We start from the raw sequence: 18,100 nt of genomic DNA on the forward strand, positions 1-18,100 counted from the left end.
AACATTTCAAATCTTATAAAACCATTTATTTATAAATGTCAATTATTTAAATTGGAACAAAACCAGTTATTTTTACTACTATACTGCAACAATTCTTACAAGCCTTAAAATCAAATTTTAGTCACATTAGTTGTTTGTGAATATTCAACATGCTATATTGTAAGCTATATCTTGCAAGCTCATTGCTTAAAAACAGACCATATATTACAGTTCTTCTGAGATGAAAAATCAAGTCGAGAGATACGTGAACAATAGGAGCTTACATCAAAATAGACTAAATATATACCTGTTGTGTAGGTAATTCATGAGACAGCAAAAATCTGAGGCTTCATTTTCTTTAGTTTTTATATTAATACTAGCATTACTAGCCATGGATTAACCAGAATAGTGTCTACCTTAAGCCCTTGAAAAACAGTGAGACAATTAACATCAGGCATTCTGCTGAAAGACATAGAGGCTATGTATTAAAGCAACAACATAGGTTATTGAAGCTTCTTCCATTCTGCAAGCATAAGAAGCTGGAACTTTTCCCTTTGTATTGCACTACACTTCAGTGTACAAGCATGTATCCCAAAATAATTTTAAACACACACTACCAAACTATTCTTCTTATTAGTTTAATATAGTTAAGTAGATGATGGTAATAGCCTGACTGGAAAGGCTTGTAATTTTGTCTGTAATCTTTTATCAGTTCAGTAAAGTACAATAGTATTATAAAGGGTTTTTTCATGCCTCATAAACTACAGGACTCACCTCCCGTTCTAACATTAGCCCTTCTGCTCTCAAATTCTTCTCAAATGTGCTTCTTTTTTCCACCTGTGGACTTGATTTCTTGTAGACCAAGATGTAGTCAATGCGCTTTTTGCCATCTTTGAAGAAGAGTCCTGATGATGCCATGGCATCACTCTAGCAAACATAAAAAAAAGCGCTCTAAATATGGCATCTATAAAGATGAAGAGTCTCATCATGAATTGTATATAAGATAGCACCTCCTAAACCATGGAAATATCCATATATCTGAAGGATGAATATGCAACAAACTCAGAAGAGCAAAAATTTGATATGCATCAGTTGCTCAGGATTTCAAATTAATTAGAACAGAACAAAACAAAATAAAATAGTTTCACAAAACCTGTATTCCAGTTATTTCAGCTGTGCAAAAACCTTAAAATTATTGTGTGGTGTGTATTGATATGAACTTTTGTTAATCTTTTCTTTCAAGTGGGAATTAAAAAGAAAAAATAAAGGCAAGTCAAGTCAAGTAATTTTCTCAGCTTTGTACCTGTGCAAATTTTATAGAACAAACATACTTGTATTTTCTCCAAGACAGAAATACATCTAAAAAATTAAAAAATAAGTACTATTGATTGGAATGTTTGCATGGATAGTCTAGTTGAAGTGTTTTTTCAATGCCACGTTAGCAATGTTTAAATCTTGACTAATTCCTTCCCTCCATGCTTGCAAACACAAGGAATTACCTGACCGTGATATGGAAAACCCTGCTTTACATGCTGCTGCTGCTGCTAATGCAAATTATTTTTGCATTCTGTGCTTTGCATGATTCAGAACAGAGACCAAATCATCTAGTGACAGAACCACAGAATCATTAGGTTAGGATGGACCTCCAAGATCACTGAGTCCAAACATCGCCTTGTGACAACTAAATTATAGCACTAAGTGCTACATCCAGTTGTGTCTTGAACACTTGCACAGATGGTGACTCTACCACCTCCCAGGGCAGCCTGTTCCAATGCCTAACCATCCTTTCAGTGAAAAAATTCTTCCTGATGTCTAATCTGAGTGTCTGCTGGTGCAATTTGAGGCTGTTTCTTCTTGTCCTGTTGACTGGTAGAAGAGGCTGACCCCCATCTTGCTACAATCTCATTTCAGGTAGCTTTGGAGAGAAGTAAGGACTCCTCTGAGGCTCTTCTTCTGACTAAACAACTCGAGTACCCCCAGCCACTTCTCATAAGACCTAATCTCTCTAGACCCCTCATTAGCTCCACTGCCCTTCTCTGAACACACTCCAGCACCTCAATGTCTCTCTTCAAATAAGGGGCCCAGAACTGGATATAATATTCCATGTGTGCCCTCACCCGTGCAGAGTACAGAGGGACAATCACAGCCCTGATGTATCTCTGATACAAGTCAGGATGCCATTTGCCTTTTTGGCCAACTGGGCACACTGCTGGCTCATGTTCAGCCAGCTGCTGACGAGCACCCTCAGGTCCTGAAAACTTTGAAATCTGGAAAGGTAAATTGAGAAACTGTCATCATCTTCTGGAGAATGCAGCACTCATTTAAACTCAAACCATCCAGAAGAATGATTGTTTCAAGTAGTATACATTACACCCTTCATATATGGGACCAAATGTTTATGAATGCTGCATCTTCTGAAAACAGGATGCCGATCTTAGAAATTAATCCTATTTGGATTATTTAGATATGAAATTTATAATACTCAGAGTTATACCCAGTAGGGACACTCTCTATTCATAAATAGAACCATGTATCAGTGCATGATATCAGTATTATAAATACTGGATACCAGCTCACTTGTTTCTATGTGAATTTTTTTTCTTATGCCCACATCTCTCACTGCCAGCTTTCTACACATTTAGCACTTCTGAGAACTCCTCAGTCTGCAAAACCTAAAGCATTCTAACAAGATTCTTCCTCTTTCTCTGATTTTTTAACTTCCAAAAATAAAAACCAACAACAGTTGTGGTGGTGCAAAATTAAGATTGTTAAGTTTATTAAGTTTATTGCAATGGCTTGTTCCATGTGCCCCATTTTCTTAGTTGGTTCATTCTGGAAATCCCCTAAGTTATATAACTGCCAGTGGCAGTTATCTGTCAGTCTTCCCTCTCTGTCCATGTAAACCCCACCTATCTATTCCCAATTGGTTTGTGTTCGATTACTTCATTGTTGTACCACCCCCTGAGCCCAAGATTATTGGTTGTTGCTATCTCACCACTCCCCTCACCATCTCGGAATAAAACACTGTGGCACAGTAGCCTCTAGGGCTAGCTGAGGCTGTCCTGCAGGTGGTAAGGAGGTCTTTCCCTACCCCTCAATAAATTCCCTGTTGGATCCCTCAGCTGGCTCCTCCTTTAGTTCCTCCATCGTGGTCAGCGCACGTTCCATCAGTCACTAGAGCTCTCAGGAGCCAAGGACCCACAGGAATCAGCCCAGCCTGCGCGTCTCGCTGGCTGATCCTCCAACAACTGCGGCCGGTGCCTGAGCTAGCCTGGCAGGCAAAGAGACCGTGCTCTCTAGTGGCACCGCGACAAACAGTCTGTCTCAGATCATCAACCGTTACAAAGGAGTGCATCATCTTACACCTGGGAACATTATTTAACTACATTAAGCTTCAATTTAGAATCTTAGACCTTTAAGATCATTTAATCTAATTACTAACTCAGCACTGCCAAACCCATCACTACACCATGTCCCCAAGGGTCACATTAAACATCTTTAAAATACCTCCAGGGATGCACACTTCCCTGTGCAGCGTGTTCCAATGCTTGACCACCCTTTCAGTAAAGAAATTTGCCCTAACAGCCAATCTAAACACATCCTGGTTTTACTTGAGGATGTTTTACCTTGTTACTTGGAAGAGGCTGACCCCCATGTGGCTAAAACCTCCTTTCTGGAAATTGTAGAGAGCAGTAACATTCCGCCTGAGCTTCCTTTTCTCCAAACGTGTTACTCCAGCTTCCTCAGCCACTCCATATAAGACTTGCACCCTGGATCCCACTTAGAACACACTCCAGCACCTCAATATCTTTCTTCATATTCAGATAAATAATATCTGAAATCCAAATTAAGGTAGTCAAGAGTGTCAACCAAGACTGTTAGTGCTGTGAATATAGGGTCTGTCACCCCTTCTAAGAATTCTGAATGGGAATGGTAGTAAAAACATTATTTTTATTATTTTTATAATGTTATAGATTTAATGATCTAAATCTGTAAGATACAGAGGTTTGAAGGTGATGTAACAGGCTGAAAGTTCAAAAGTGCAAGTTTGAATAAGCAAATTTTTAAAACAAACATTTTCAAGACATAAGCAGTGAATCTGCTCTTCAACAATGAAGGATTCCCGCATGAGTATTTTATAAAACCAGACCAGTGCTGCTTTTGTGGTTTATGAAGCAGGCACAATCAGATACAAAAAGCCTGGCCAAAACTCCCTCAAAGGGGAGATCTGAAACTTCTCTAACATATCTTCTGCTCATTTATTTTCTGTACGGGCATGCTACAAATTACATCTACCTTTTGTAATACACTTTTATTGCCTTTATTTGCATTCTCATTTCTAGTCTTTCTTTCCTCATTTCTGAAACATCTGGTTTTCTTCAGTCTTGGACAAACATTCTTTATTCCTCAGATTAATGACGGTATCCAAATATGACCTCAGATTCATTAGTATCAAACAGAATTATCTGGGGTCAATGTTAAAGACATAATGAGCAGTGAGGAGAGTAGAAAGAAATCTTCTGTCCTGTTTATCTCAGACCACTTTCAGAGAACACTCCCCACAGGTTGAGAAGTACGATAGTAAAACCACAGTAAGTACATTAAAGTACTTACCACATTCATGCAGTGAACCTGGCCTATACTACACTGATTTCATGACTGATTCACTTTAATGCTACTGGCACTATTGTTTCCCTTTTGTGCTATTCACAAGCAATGATGACCACCTATATTAGCAGTAATATAGTAATTACTTAAGTAACTAAGTACCAGTAAAAGAATTTATATGGTTGATTTGAATGGATGATTTAGTTGGCTTTTTTCAGTTGATCTGAAGGAGCTCCATAACGTGAAAGGACAACAGGGAGCAGTAATTTCAATTAAACATATAAGTCAGGGTGTATTAACTATGCCTAGCACAAGGAATCAGCTGTTGGTACAGTGGGCATTCAGGCACAGATCATTTATTATTTATCTGCTGGTTTGGACCAAGACATTAATTCATTCTTTCAGCTTTTTCAACAGAGAAATGGATCAGAAAAGGAGAAAAGCATAAAAAGAAATATTTTGTGCAAAGACCTGACTCTCCTCTGTTCTGTTTAAGATTTCCTGTTTCACTTGAAAAATGTGTACAAAAGGACTAATCAACATTCTCTTATCCACTCCACCCTCTCCACCACCTTACTCCTCCAGATTTTCCGAAACAGTATCCGTTAAGCTTTCTTACATTTAGACATATATGAAAACTCATTTGTTTTGAACAACTCCTTTAAGAGTATTGCAATATAGTTCAGATAGTAAACTCAACAATTTAACTTAACCTTGTTCTTTCAAAGTCTTTAAATAGAAGAACTTCAACTGCAAGGCTGTGAGATACCACTTCACTCAAGCTTGTTCATTATGCAGAACAATAGTACTGGTTTGCATCAGAATAAACTATTACCTGAGGCTTTGATATTATAGATCTGCTGCAGTTTCTTGTTTTTATTATGTGTCAAAAGTTTTGGCTGCTTCATAGCATGTATAACAAATCACATGACAGACTGCTTTGAAGTCTGAAAGTGTAAAATTCAAAATACTACCACTATAATTCTACTGAAGTTTACATAAGGCAAAAGACATTGATCAATTTATCCTAGAAAAAGGAGATTTGGCTCAAGCAAAAAAAAGAAAAAAAAAGGTGGAAGTGCCACGGAATGCAAATATTTACCAAAGCTATGAAATAAAAAGAGTTTATATTTCCATTCAAAAGTACAAAAATAACTTCCTTGGATTTAGCCAACATGGAAGGATTTTTCAGTAAACTACTTTTTAGATTCTAATTAATGAGCAATGCCCTTTTTACAAAGTGGGAACATCTGGTTTACTGGCTCTTTCTCTCACCAGTTAATTTAAGTAGTACAATTGACAGTAATTGTAACTATTTCAACTTCATTTATGTCTCACTACTGTTCTGATCTGTAAATTAAACTCTTATCGTTTTTTCACTCCATACATAGAAAAAATATTTCTAAAGAGTTGAAACCATTCTCAAAACAGGAATAAATTTTAGATTCATGTAAGAGTAAATTACATAATATTCACTGTATCCTAATTTGGTAGTATTTTTTTGTTTTGTTTTCCACCTTATACTGGTAAAAAGTTTAAGACAGTAAATTATATACATTACCTAGGTACATTTAGAGGTTAATGAGAACCACGCATAGGTACAACATATATGTTGTAACCATTTATTTCACTTTTATTCCACCACTGACAACTCTCCTCAAAACTAACATAACAGCAAGTCTTAAAGGCTGGCAAAATCTCTGTAGGTGTCTACATTTTAATGAATTTTAAGAACATTCCCATTCACTTGTTCAAATATTTGCAGCTTAAACTGTGCAACAGCTAAATATCAAGTATACTCAAACCACTATGAAAGGTTCTAATTTTTTTATACATTAAAGGTACTGCCTAGGAGAGAACATGGAACTAAGAAACAAGATACTTCCCTCTACCACCTGCCCAGTGTTCAGCCAATGTCCACTCAGATTTCTAGGTCTTCAGTAGCTTTCTATAACATTGTCCAGCACCCCCCAAATCCATATAATCTTTTAAAACCCAGAAGACCTCTGATAAAGATTTCCCCAGCTCATTTCTGAGAGATCTGCTTGCTCTTCTTAGTTTTGAATTCAGGACAAATTTGCTTTATTTAATGCTTCATGGCTGTAATTCTACAATGAAACATGTATAGTTTCTTAAGCTTTGTAGAAACTTTTCATTATGCTAATACAATTGATGAAATTTTTTGACTCTAATATCCCCTTAAATTTACTGTTACCCTAAGGTATATTACATAAATGAAAAATCACTATGTTTAAAATAATCACTATTCCTCTTTCCCCAAACATGTACACTCCTCTTCTTACAACAGACTATTTTACTAAACTTGACAATTAGCTAGTCAGACATGGCTATTAATATAAAATATCAATGTAGATGAAATATTATTATGTTAAAATATACTAATATGCTACTATGCATGTACTATACATAGCAATAGGATACTATAATATTTTACAATATTAATAATGTAAAATATTGACTATATTAATAATGTAAAATATTGACTATTTTGAAGACTGAAGTCAGATTTCAATATTCAGCCACATTTAACAGCATTTAAGTCAAAGCAAAAAGATAAACTCCTATACATACACCTTCACAATTCAAAGACATCCGTTGTGCTTTTAAGCTTGCAGTGGTAATCCCTACTTTTCTGACCACTGACCAATTTTTGGAAATAGCCTTTAGCAGTTTTTGTTGCATTATTTATCCTAGGGAATGAGTTAAATAGCCATTTGAGGAATCTTAAATTTTGTTGGCATTGTTTTGTACAGTGAAAACTATAGACAACTGAGATTCTAAGCTGTGATTCTTTAACCTATTTGACTGATCAACTTGGTGTCTGCTTAAATGCATTTCAGCATAGTCAATAGACTGTGGCTGAAATAGTGACAAAGGGCATTTTTATTCAGGAAAAATAATAAAAGTACTTCAGTATGAATTTAGCCTTGGAATCATTGCATTATTACATTATACATGTCTTTATTTTAATAAATGAATTTATTCTAACTTACTATTGACATCCAGTAAATCAAGTCTGACATGAAAGTAATGGTGTAACTCCTCTCATGTACAAAATTTTCATTACCATTATTTCACACATAAATGTTAAATGAAAACCTGGGAACAAGACTTTTATTCATGATATTTTATTATTTGCTTAACAGTTTCCTAACACTGTCCAGAGAAGGCAATGAAAATGAGCATGATTTCTACATATTTTATATATCTGTACACGTAAACACAGAGACTGATGACTGTATTTTCCCAACATCTCTTAGTAGTTTGCTGCAGATTTACTTTGTTAGTGCTTTAGAGCATATCTAAAAATAGTTTCATCTACTACCCTCATATTCAGTAGTTATAAATAAAACATCAATAAAAGCACACACACAAAAACATGAGTGCTAGTCTGGTAGGAGGCACAGAGCCCATGGGACCCAGCCCAGAGCAGGTTGTTCTGACTGAACATGTCCAAAACAAGGAGACACAACTTTTACACTGGGGTGTAGCACAGGCAATGAAGAGCCTATTTCAGCTTCTGACTTCAAGGAATGTTGTTCACTTAGCAAAAAGAATATTAAAAAGTTTCACATCTATATGAACATAGAAAACATCAATTGTCAATCATAACCGGCAACAGGAGCATTCACTTAAACAAGTGACAGCTTATACAGTACACAAGAATTAAGCTCCCGCAGCAAAATAGGTTTATTTTGTCTCTGCAGTATGGAGAATGAAGTTTAGCTTTCCTCTGTGTGGGTGGTGTCATCTGGATTATATTTGTAAAATTATATAAAGGAAAATAAATATACCAACAGGCCGGTGCTTGGGATCTAAAAGATAGATGGGTACACACAACTGGGCCTCAGGGGTCTTATTTGTAACCTAAACAAATTGCACCCTAAATTTGCTAAATTTCTCTCCTCAATTTTTTTTTATGACATGGTGATGGTATTTGGCACAGAATTAATTTCCTTCCTAAGACAGTTGAATTCTGATGCTTAATGTGCTAGAGAAAAATAATTTGACTAAACCTTTACCAATAATGAAGTAACATACTAAAGAGAGACTTACTCAAGTGTCTCAGGTTTTTTTCCCAGGGAAACTCTGAGAAGGGAAGAATTCATCAGTAGAAAAAGTTGTGCAACCACTGGAAATGCAAGTACTGAATCCAAGCACTGAGTCTCAACTCCATCACTCCATAATAGCAACACCTCACCAGTGGCATTTTTTAGAGACAAATACACAGGGAGAAGTTGTAGAATCAGGAGACAGAAGAGGAAGAAGCAAAGACAATTAGGCAGACTTTGAAATGTATTTGCTTCCTCATGGAAACACTAATGTACTGCTGACACTTAGAAATTTGCAAAAACCACTATAAAAAGATGTTTATATGTTGGTATGGTATCTTAGAGCCCAAAAAGGACAGTATGGATTGTCAAATATATATATATATATATGTGTGTATGTGTGTGTGTATGTGTATATCTATATCTATATCTATATCTATATCTATATCTATATCTATATCTATATCTATATCTATATCTATATCTATATCTATATCTATATCTATATCTATATCTATATCTATATCTATACTATCAAACACACAGTTATGTATACATGCATATACACTATCACTCTGTACACTTGAAATCAGCTTGGAACAGAGGAGTAGGAAGAGCAGGAAGACACTTAAAATGCAAAAACACACTGGTTACCAGAGGTTTGTCAAGGAAAAGCAGTCTTCTGTATCTCTTCATGCTTTTAAGAGATCTTTCAGAGATAATAACGGATTAATTCAGGGCTGTTAAATCACGTGTAAGCAAAAGTAGCCATGGAAACAATTTGAAGAACTAGCGCTGGAATTTTGGCAGGGGTAAAGTCTGGTCTGTTACTTTCTTCAGCATGGCAATTACCTGAAACTAAAAAATCTACACGAACAGCTTTCCTCTTCTATCTCTGTGTAGAATGGTTCTCTCTAACAAGAGAGATCTTTCTTCGAAAATAATTTATTGTTTGTCATAAGATGATAATAAGATGATAATGCTTTTCATATGATGAAAGATTACTGGCTGATTCATGAAATCCACCTCATTTATTTAGATTACTAATACTCCCTAATACTGTTAAAATGAACTTGGCATTAACATCTTCAGTAATATTCCTGCCAAAGAATGCCAACACCATTTAAGTGGTTAGTGTCCACATTCAGAGCCTATGATTCAACCCATACCTTAAGTATTTTTTGGAAATAAATACATCTCTGATGCTAACTACAGTGGACTTATTCCCATGAACAAAAGTGCGTTACCTAAATAATGCTTGCTTTGTTTCAGGATGTTTAAAAATCAAAGCTGGGACCTCAGTAAGTTTATAGATTTCTTAAGTTATATGGAATTAGCTGTGAAGTGGCTTTAAATACTACTAGACCCATTTTTTTTACATTTTAAGAGCATACTCTGATTAAGAATAATCTAAGGCATGCGTTGTGTGAAATTTTCTAAGCACACATCTAAGTCAGACTTCATCTTTTTTGTTTGTAGGAATGAATAAGCCATAAACATATTTATTAGAATCATCCTTTCAATTACTTAATTTCAAAAACAGATTGATGATTTTAAGTGTATATTGCTTTAGTCTTCTTCTTGTGCAAATAACCTTGGAATGAAAATTAGGGATATATTTGCATATGCAAAGACATCCAAACTATCTTGGGCATCAAAGACAACGTGACAAGCTGCCATAATTACCCACGCTATCATATTTCTGTAGGACTACACTGCTGTGCAGAACAAAGATTTTTTCTATGGAGACAAAGACTTTGAGAAATACCTGACCTTCCTAATTAAACTACAGTTTAACATTTTAGGAGTAAACTAAAGGAATAGCAATTATTTAAGCTTCTTCACAGAGGATATTTATTCAATTTGTATTCTACTCAGACCTTTAGAGTAAGCATGAAAAATGCATTTGTATATATTATGAAAAACATATTTGACTTCAGGAAAGGAGTAGGTTAGATGATATGCAAAATTTTTAAAGAAAATCTGTTCAATATTACCATATCAGGGAGCATCAATGGAGGATGTTTGGAGACAGAAGAACGCTTTTTAATATTTAACCTCTTCTATTTGCTCTTGAGGTCTAATAGGGAGGTCTTAAGATGCATAGTAATATTATCACTGAAATTTTTTCTTTACATGCTTATTTTCAAACATTTTTGTCTTTTGTTGCACTTTACCACATCCTTCTATTCTGGGATAATTTTCTTATCTGTTATCATTGCTTTTAGGCTTTATTTACTTCTGTGTTATTAGACTGCATTTTTGGACTACCAGAAAAAGGCAGTAAATTAGCCTATTGTATAGGTAGCATTTCTTCATAGTTCCTGAATGCAGTGATAATAATGTGAACCTTGTTCTAAAAATCCCTTCTTTACCTTGCCAGATAGCAAAATGCACTACCTAGATAAAAAAAATTATTAGATCAGGGAGAGTAACAGTGATGTAGTGAATGGAAGGAAATTGAAGTGTAATTTCTCAAATATTTCTATCTTGCTACCATACATGTAATAACAATAGGTAAAGAATTGGCTGCTACTGATTTTGCTGCATGTCTGGAAAAATGTTGTCTTCCACTCAAGTGATAAAGTCTGTTTAAGCCTTCTTCCCTTTCCTAAGGGAACATTTAAAGTATCAGCTTTCCACTCAGGGACCTTCCCATTTTCTCTATTTTCCTTCCAAAGCAGATACTACTCATTTTTGCTCTACAAATACGTGTTGGCCTCATTCTTCCTAGTCAGACCCCTTGGCAGAACCACATACATGAAGTTGTACTTTCTATGCAATTTCAAGAGCAGCTGGTGATGAGAAGTTGGCAGAGAAGGATAACGATGACAGCTTTTTCATAGATCTGAGTGACTCACAATTTTTCAATATGAAATCTGTGAGTTCTGAAATGATACCAACCTACACTATAGGAAACTACCAGTTATAAATCATAATCATGGAAACAAGAAGAGTAGATGAGTACATTGGCATCTGGTTGCTATAAGAAAAATATCTAATTTTGCAAAGCTTTAAAGTGCAGCAACAAGAATCAGATTTATGGATGTATCATGCATGTAGTCTGAAAAACTAAACAGTTCCTGAAAAAAGAAATGAATTTGCTTTCATCATGTCCACAAGACGTATTCACTACAGCTGAAGTATTGAAGCAGCTTATTGCTGAGAAAGATCATGGCACCAAGAAGTAATTGCAATCAAATTTTTTAGCGATTTTCCCCTGTATACTTGTCTCAAGTATACAACCACCCTTTCAAAACAAACCAAAATTAGAAACATTAAAAAGAAGAGAAGAAGAATATGCTTTTATCCTTGTACTCCTGGCCAATGCAGTGTTTCTCATTCTCATTATCTGGTCAGACTGAGGAGATTTTTTTTACTGTGTCAGATCAGTTTACATTTCAAATATGTGAGAGTACTTACCAGCTGTACAGCTGTACTGCAGTATTCTGTGTTTTCAGCAGTCTCAGAAAGAATTAGAAGCCTTATTTTGCTAGTTTTATACCCATTTTGGGAAGAAGTTTCCCTAAGCTTTTTTTAAACTAATTGCCACAAAGATTTCTACAATAATCGAAAGGCAGACAGTAGTGTTCCCTTCTAATATAAGACTAATCTAAATTCCTCTTGCCTTTTTCCTATGGAAGCAGGCAAAGGTAAAGGGAAAAAGAATCCTGCTTGGTTGCATCAGGTGCTGGCTTTGGCTGGGATAGCATTCATTTTCTTCACAGTAACTGGTACAGGGCTGTGTTTTGAATTTTGGGTTTAGCACAGCTGGGGTTAAACCAAGACACTTCATTTGCAAAAACAGTCATTCTAGATGCAAAGGAAGTTTCCAAAGTAGTTGCTGTGATAAAAGAAATTGTCAAAGTTAAAAGCCAGATGCACCTAGAGAAGACTGTTTTTAGACTCTGAACCAATTTGTTCAGTAGGTCAGTACATACAAAGACGGAGACATGAAAAGCGTATTTTTATTTAAACAATACAAACATATAACTCCTCTTTAAACTTGGAAAGAAAGTAAGCGTACTGGCTGACTATGAACTTCATAAGCATCTTGAATGCAGGGCTTGGAAAAACACAACTAGTGCTTATTTTGTATTTCACATGGAAATACAAAAAAAAAAAGTATTTTGCTTTAGTGCAGTGAAATCCCTGTTACTAGACAGACAGTATAGCATCTGTCACTAGATTCTTTTGGCAGCAGCCTTACCTGTTATTTAAAATATTTAGTGCTCAGTAACATGATCTAAATTCTACACACTCCACATTGGTTTTCTGCCTTTTCAGCCACAATTAACATAAAAGGCTTAGTCTACTAATCAACAAAATTAAACAAGAACATTCATTATTATTTTTCTTAGTTCAGCTAGTCTTTCAGAAACAAGCAAAAAAATCTTTGAATACAAGAAGTTCTCATTGCAACAGTTCACATGAAAATGTAGCTCAGGAAATTATATATATGACATATATATAATATATGTTATTCCTGAAGTTTCTTTTTCATGTTGCAGATTTCCAATCTGTAAAAACAATTACCTGTAATCCTATTTAAAATTTATTAGATAGTTACTATAGAAGTTTTTTCTAAAAGCATCCTATGAAATGAAGTATCAGAGGTCACATCAACCTGTGTTCCATAATACTGTAGTAGTGATGATGAGCGTGATGAGCATTAGAACTGTTATAAGACTGAAGTAGGCATTCAATGCTAAAATCACAAAGTGCCACAGGTACAATCCATGAAAGAACTCTATAATGGTCTCCTGAAGAGCATATTGTATGTGCTGTGTATACAGCGCAGGAGCTTACAATAATTCAAGCATTACTAGATTTGTAATACAGGATTACTGATGCCTACAGGCACATATAAAAAATCCCAGAATCACTGGTTAAAAAAAACCCCTGTGCTGCAGCATTCACTATTTCCAGTGCACAAAGAAGAAAATTATTCAGAACTTCTTGGGGTTAAGTCATTTTTCATTTGTATGCAAGCAATTATGCTTAATGGAAAGGAGAATTAAGGGTCTCCTAGTTGAAAGTATGACTAAAAAAAAAAAATACATGTTTTGAACAGAAAATCCATGATAATTCTTTGACATTATAGTGGAATAACTGCTGGAGAAAATGCATTGTGATGAATAGCATAATTATGTAATTACTAAGCAAGATAGCATGTCAGATTTATCTGGTGAGATGAGAAGGCTTTTCCAGGGCTTTAGTTGAAGTTCCTGAAAATACTCCTACACTCACCTATACATAAGTAAGTTTATATTTCATTCAATGTGTCTAGATATCACTGCTTAGAAGAAGGATCTTATACTCTATCTAGATCACTCTTGACTGACCATTTGCTACTTGAACATAGTTCTCCACACTCTCAGAATTTCTGAGACCTCCCAGATAACATGAACTCCACTCCATGCTCAGAATCCTATATCCTAAATTCTGTGCGACATAAATTTACTGAAAGAAGGCTCCTGCCTCTTGGATGAATCAATAAAAAGAAATAAGAATCCTTGATTTTATCTAATTTTGCTTGATTTAATACAGAGAATTTTATTCACTGATTCTGTCACTCAAATATAATATTGTTACTAACACCCTCCAAAATCATAAAATCCTCTAACACTGTATTCTTAGTGTTAGCAAGCAAGGCATTACTTCATTCTTGATGAGGTGTCTGTGTGGCCAACAAAATTCCAGCTCCAAATAAAAATTGATACAAAACTTTTTAACCTATTTATACATTTTTAGCAAACAAAGAAATTGGTGTTCATTAGTTCTAAATTACATAATTATCTTTCATTAACTAATATTCTATCCCCTATTGCTTATTTAGTTGTCTTTCCACATCCTAATTAGTCCATATTTTTAATATTTTTAGTATGTCTTTCCTCCAGTAGGGACTTTGCAACACACATACTTAGTCTCTTCTTTATCTTCTGGTTTCTGCAAAATGACCTTATGATCCATAAATTAGGGATAAATGCATAAATAGCATTCCTTGTATCCAATTTCAACAATACATCTCTCTTCTCCCAGGCTTTCTTCATTGAGGCATATAAAATTTAGTTTAACAAAACCAATTCAGTTTAACAAAACTAATTTCAATAATTTTACACACTTGTGTTCTTACAGTAGCAGCTCCTGACACCTTTGCCAAATGCTAACTAAAAGTGATTTAAGACTTAACAAACAGCTTATGATTCATTTAAAAATTAATTGAAAGTTAATTAAAATAATTAACTAAATAATTAACTAAAATTAAGTTTTATCATTTCCAACAGCTTGGGAGCCACCTATATTTCTTACCATCAGAAGCTCATTTACTTAGGCTGCAAAATATGTAGTGCTTTAAAAATTGCACTTTAAAAATATTTAAGCACATTCTGACAGCTGATACAATTTCATAGAATTTTGCGTCAATTACCTTTAAAGATGATTTGGTTCGAGGTTCTGTTTTCTGCCTGACGAGCTTATTTTGAATAAGCAATGAGTGATCTGTACGAGCATCGTAATTCCCATGTTCTGAATCATCTGTATATGTATCTCTGTCCTTTCCCACATCTGAAGGAAAACCAGAAGAAACCAATGGGCTCATTTTAGATTACAGTGGATAGAAATAAACAGCATTTTTACAGCCACAGTTGAATATTCATTTTATGTATGCACTTTTTAATTACATATTTCTTTTCCTATTAAAGCTTTACACTTGAAATGTTATCATGTTTATCTTAAACTAGAAGTGACTGCTATTTTTAGTAGAAGGTCTATAGAATTTTTTTTTATTAACATTCAAATAAAAAAGTCCATAATGTCCTTTACAGTAGTTTTAAAAAACAAACAAATATGAATATTCAACTGCTTGACTAACAGTTGTTGAGGCTCAAGATGTTTCACCAAATAGGTGGCACACCCTGGGGACCAGAGTAGCAGCTCATGTTTTAAATCTAAACAAGCAGTTGAAATGCCTGATTCCTCTAGTCCCATGCAGATATAGCATCTGAGAATTTTTACATTAAGATATTGCAGTAAGTGCTTCAGAACACATTTTAATAGGCATACCTGATAGTGGTAGAGGGCCTTCATGAAGGAAGTGTTCGTCTTGTCATTGGATTTAGTTTTAATTGCTCAGCTAGACTTTTTATGAACTTAGTTAAGTACCCTAAGAGAGCTGCAAGAAACTGAAGACCTCCCTCAGAGCTTACCCATATTGTCCATCAAAGAATCATGACAATACTTGCCATATACACCCAGCAGGAGTAAAATGAACAGCAGTGCCTGTACAGTGTTGGACTGTAAAGTTTTAATGAAAGTTGGAAAATGGCTAGTCTTGAAAAAAGATGTTAAAGATTAAAAAGATGGAATAATCATTGCTACTCAATATTATCTTAGGCAAATTGGAAAAAGAAATATATTCCCACAAAAAATTTACCCATAAATCCTGAGTCAAATTCCCATATCAGCTTTCACATCAACATGGGAAAAGTCAGGTAGATTAGGAACAGCATTTAGCTCAGTAATTCTAAACCCTATACAGAAGCCAAGACAAAAGTTGTGGATGCTGTGGGAACCACAATCTTAAACTTCATGGATTCTGAATTCATAAATATTCACCTGCAACATTTAAGTATTTTTCATTAAGTTGTTCAGTTAAATTCTCTACACTAAGTACCACAGAAATTGAAAAAAAAAATACAAACAAAAAACAAACACAATTATCTCATGCACCCTGAACATTTTGCATTTCTGAGATGGAATATTAAAAACCAGAACGTTTACTGAGCACTATTTTTTCTTCAATTTAGTTAGTACATAATTATTATTCCCTTGATAATTTCTAACATTGATATTAACCATGGTATATCCGTGATGGGATATCTTAAAGTACAAAACAGCTCATTTTAATTGTCAATGTGCCTAACTCAGGGGTTTTATTTATTTTAAACAATGTTTTAACTTAATATACAACCTTATCTCTGCTCAACAAAAGTGAATGTAGCTAAAAGAAGCTTTCAGGTAGTAGGTATATAAAATAGGAAACAGTACTTAGCAACTCTGGAGATTTGACTTATGCCAGGTTTGATGAGCTCTTAGTTTCACTAAAGATCAAGAGCTTGTAAAAGGACCCAGTAAAATGAAGAAACAGGCCTATGAAACCTAAACTAGGTCATTTAAGCTGAAAAAAAGATTATACTTACATTAAGAAGTCTATTTCTATGAGGGAAGTTATAGAGGATTAGACATTATGAGTACACCTAGTACTAAAAACCAAAAACCTTTTGCAAAATTTTTGCAACTTTTTAAATTTAAATAATTTGAAGTTATGAATAAGTTTTCCCTCTGTGCTCAACACACTTTACCTGCTAAACATTTTTATGCTTTCAAGGACACATATTTTAAATTGCAGCATCTCTCTTCTGTAAAAAAAAAACTTTCACCTAGAGATATCTCCTATCCTGCCTGAAATGTAGTCAAAATTTGTTTTAGCAAAACAAAAACCCAAAACAACTCTTAAAATTAAAGATATTTATAATTATAAAGAAAACTTATATAAAATCCAAAGATACTTCCTATTGTATCTTTGAGCAGCTGATGAGTTATTTTATGCACATAAAGCACTGTCCCACTATATAGTATTAATACAGTAAAAAGGGGACGAATATTTAGCACTTAAACATTCCACATTAATAAGCTTTTGTTACACCTGTTGAAAAAAATGTAAAACTGAGACACATACCATACAATTCATATTTCAAAAGTATATTCAAAAGTGTGCATTGTTCTTACCATTCACATAGATTTGGACACTAATGTCAACAAAACTCCTAAAATACAGTTTGCAAATACTAGTCATCCCATTTACCTCTTTTGCAGCATATATAAAAGAACACTGTTTACATAAATAATTATACTCAAAGTTCAATGGAACGCATAATATTTCTATACCAGAACAGGTTAAAAAGAAACATCATAACAAGTATTTTGGGAGGCTCATTTCATATCTTAAGTTGAACTTTTCGCAAATTTCTTTTGATTATTTTTAAATGTTTTTAAAGAACAAAGAACAAAATAAGTTGATTTTAGAAAAACAATTTAAGAGAAGATGACAGCAGATAACCTTTGCTACTAATAGCATTGGCTGCTTATCTGTTTTTTATGACCAGGTGCTTTTTCTGTTATAAAGTATCCACTACTTTTATTAAAAACTGAAGTCTCTTTCCTCTATTTTCCCACCCACAAAGCCAAAATTACATTTGCTTAAAGATAACATGCATACTAAATGTTTTAGTCCTCGAGACTTTCTTCAATAACTGCAATTTCTAAGCTTCTATGACATTTTTATATCATATTTGACTATAAAGTAATGAAATTTTCTGTCATCTTTTCCTCCATGTTATAAGTACATATTATACTATTGGCTTTTTGCAAGTATTAAA

At 34.3% G+C, this 18,100-nt stretch overlaps 1 protein-coding gene across 2 annotated transcripts in view; it reads right to left on the bottom strand.

Moving 5' to 3' along the window:
- ANO3 (anoctamin 3) overlaps positions 1-18,100 on the bottom strand; it is a 147,372-nt gene that overhangs the window by 82,261 nt on the left and 47,011 nt on the right. Inside the window, exons 1-3 of one of the 2 annotated variants that reach the window (XM_063398000.1) lie at positions 15,726-16,777; positions 15,091-15,227; positions 754-906 (exon numbers count right to left, since the gene is read on the bottom strand). In XM_063398000.1, coding sequence (XP_063254070.1) covers positions 754-897 — 144 coding nt within the window. In that variant the 5' untranslated portion in view covers positions 898-906; positions 15,091-15,227; positions 15,726-16,777. Of the gene's footprint in view, positions 1-753; positions 907-15,090; positions 15,228-15,725; positions 16,778-18,100 lie in introns of those variants that run through there. The other variant, XM_063397999.1, reaches the window with a different exon arrangement.

This window comes from Prinia subflava, chromosome 5 (genome assembly GCF_021018805.1).
Source record: "Prinia subflava isolate CZ2003 ecotype Zambia chromosome 5, Cam_Psub_1.2, whole genome shotgun sequence".
Lineage (NCBI taxonomy): Eukaryota > Metazoa > Chordata > Aves > Passeriformes > Cisticolidae > Prinia > Prinia subflava.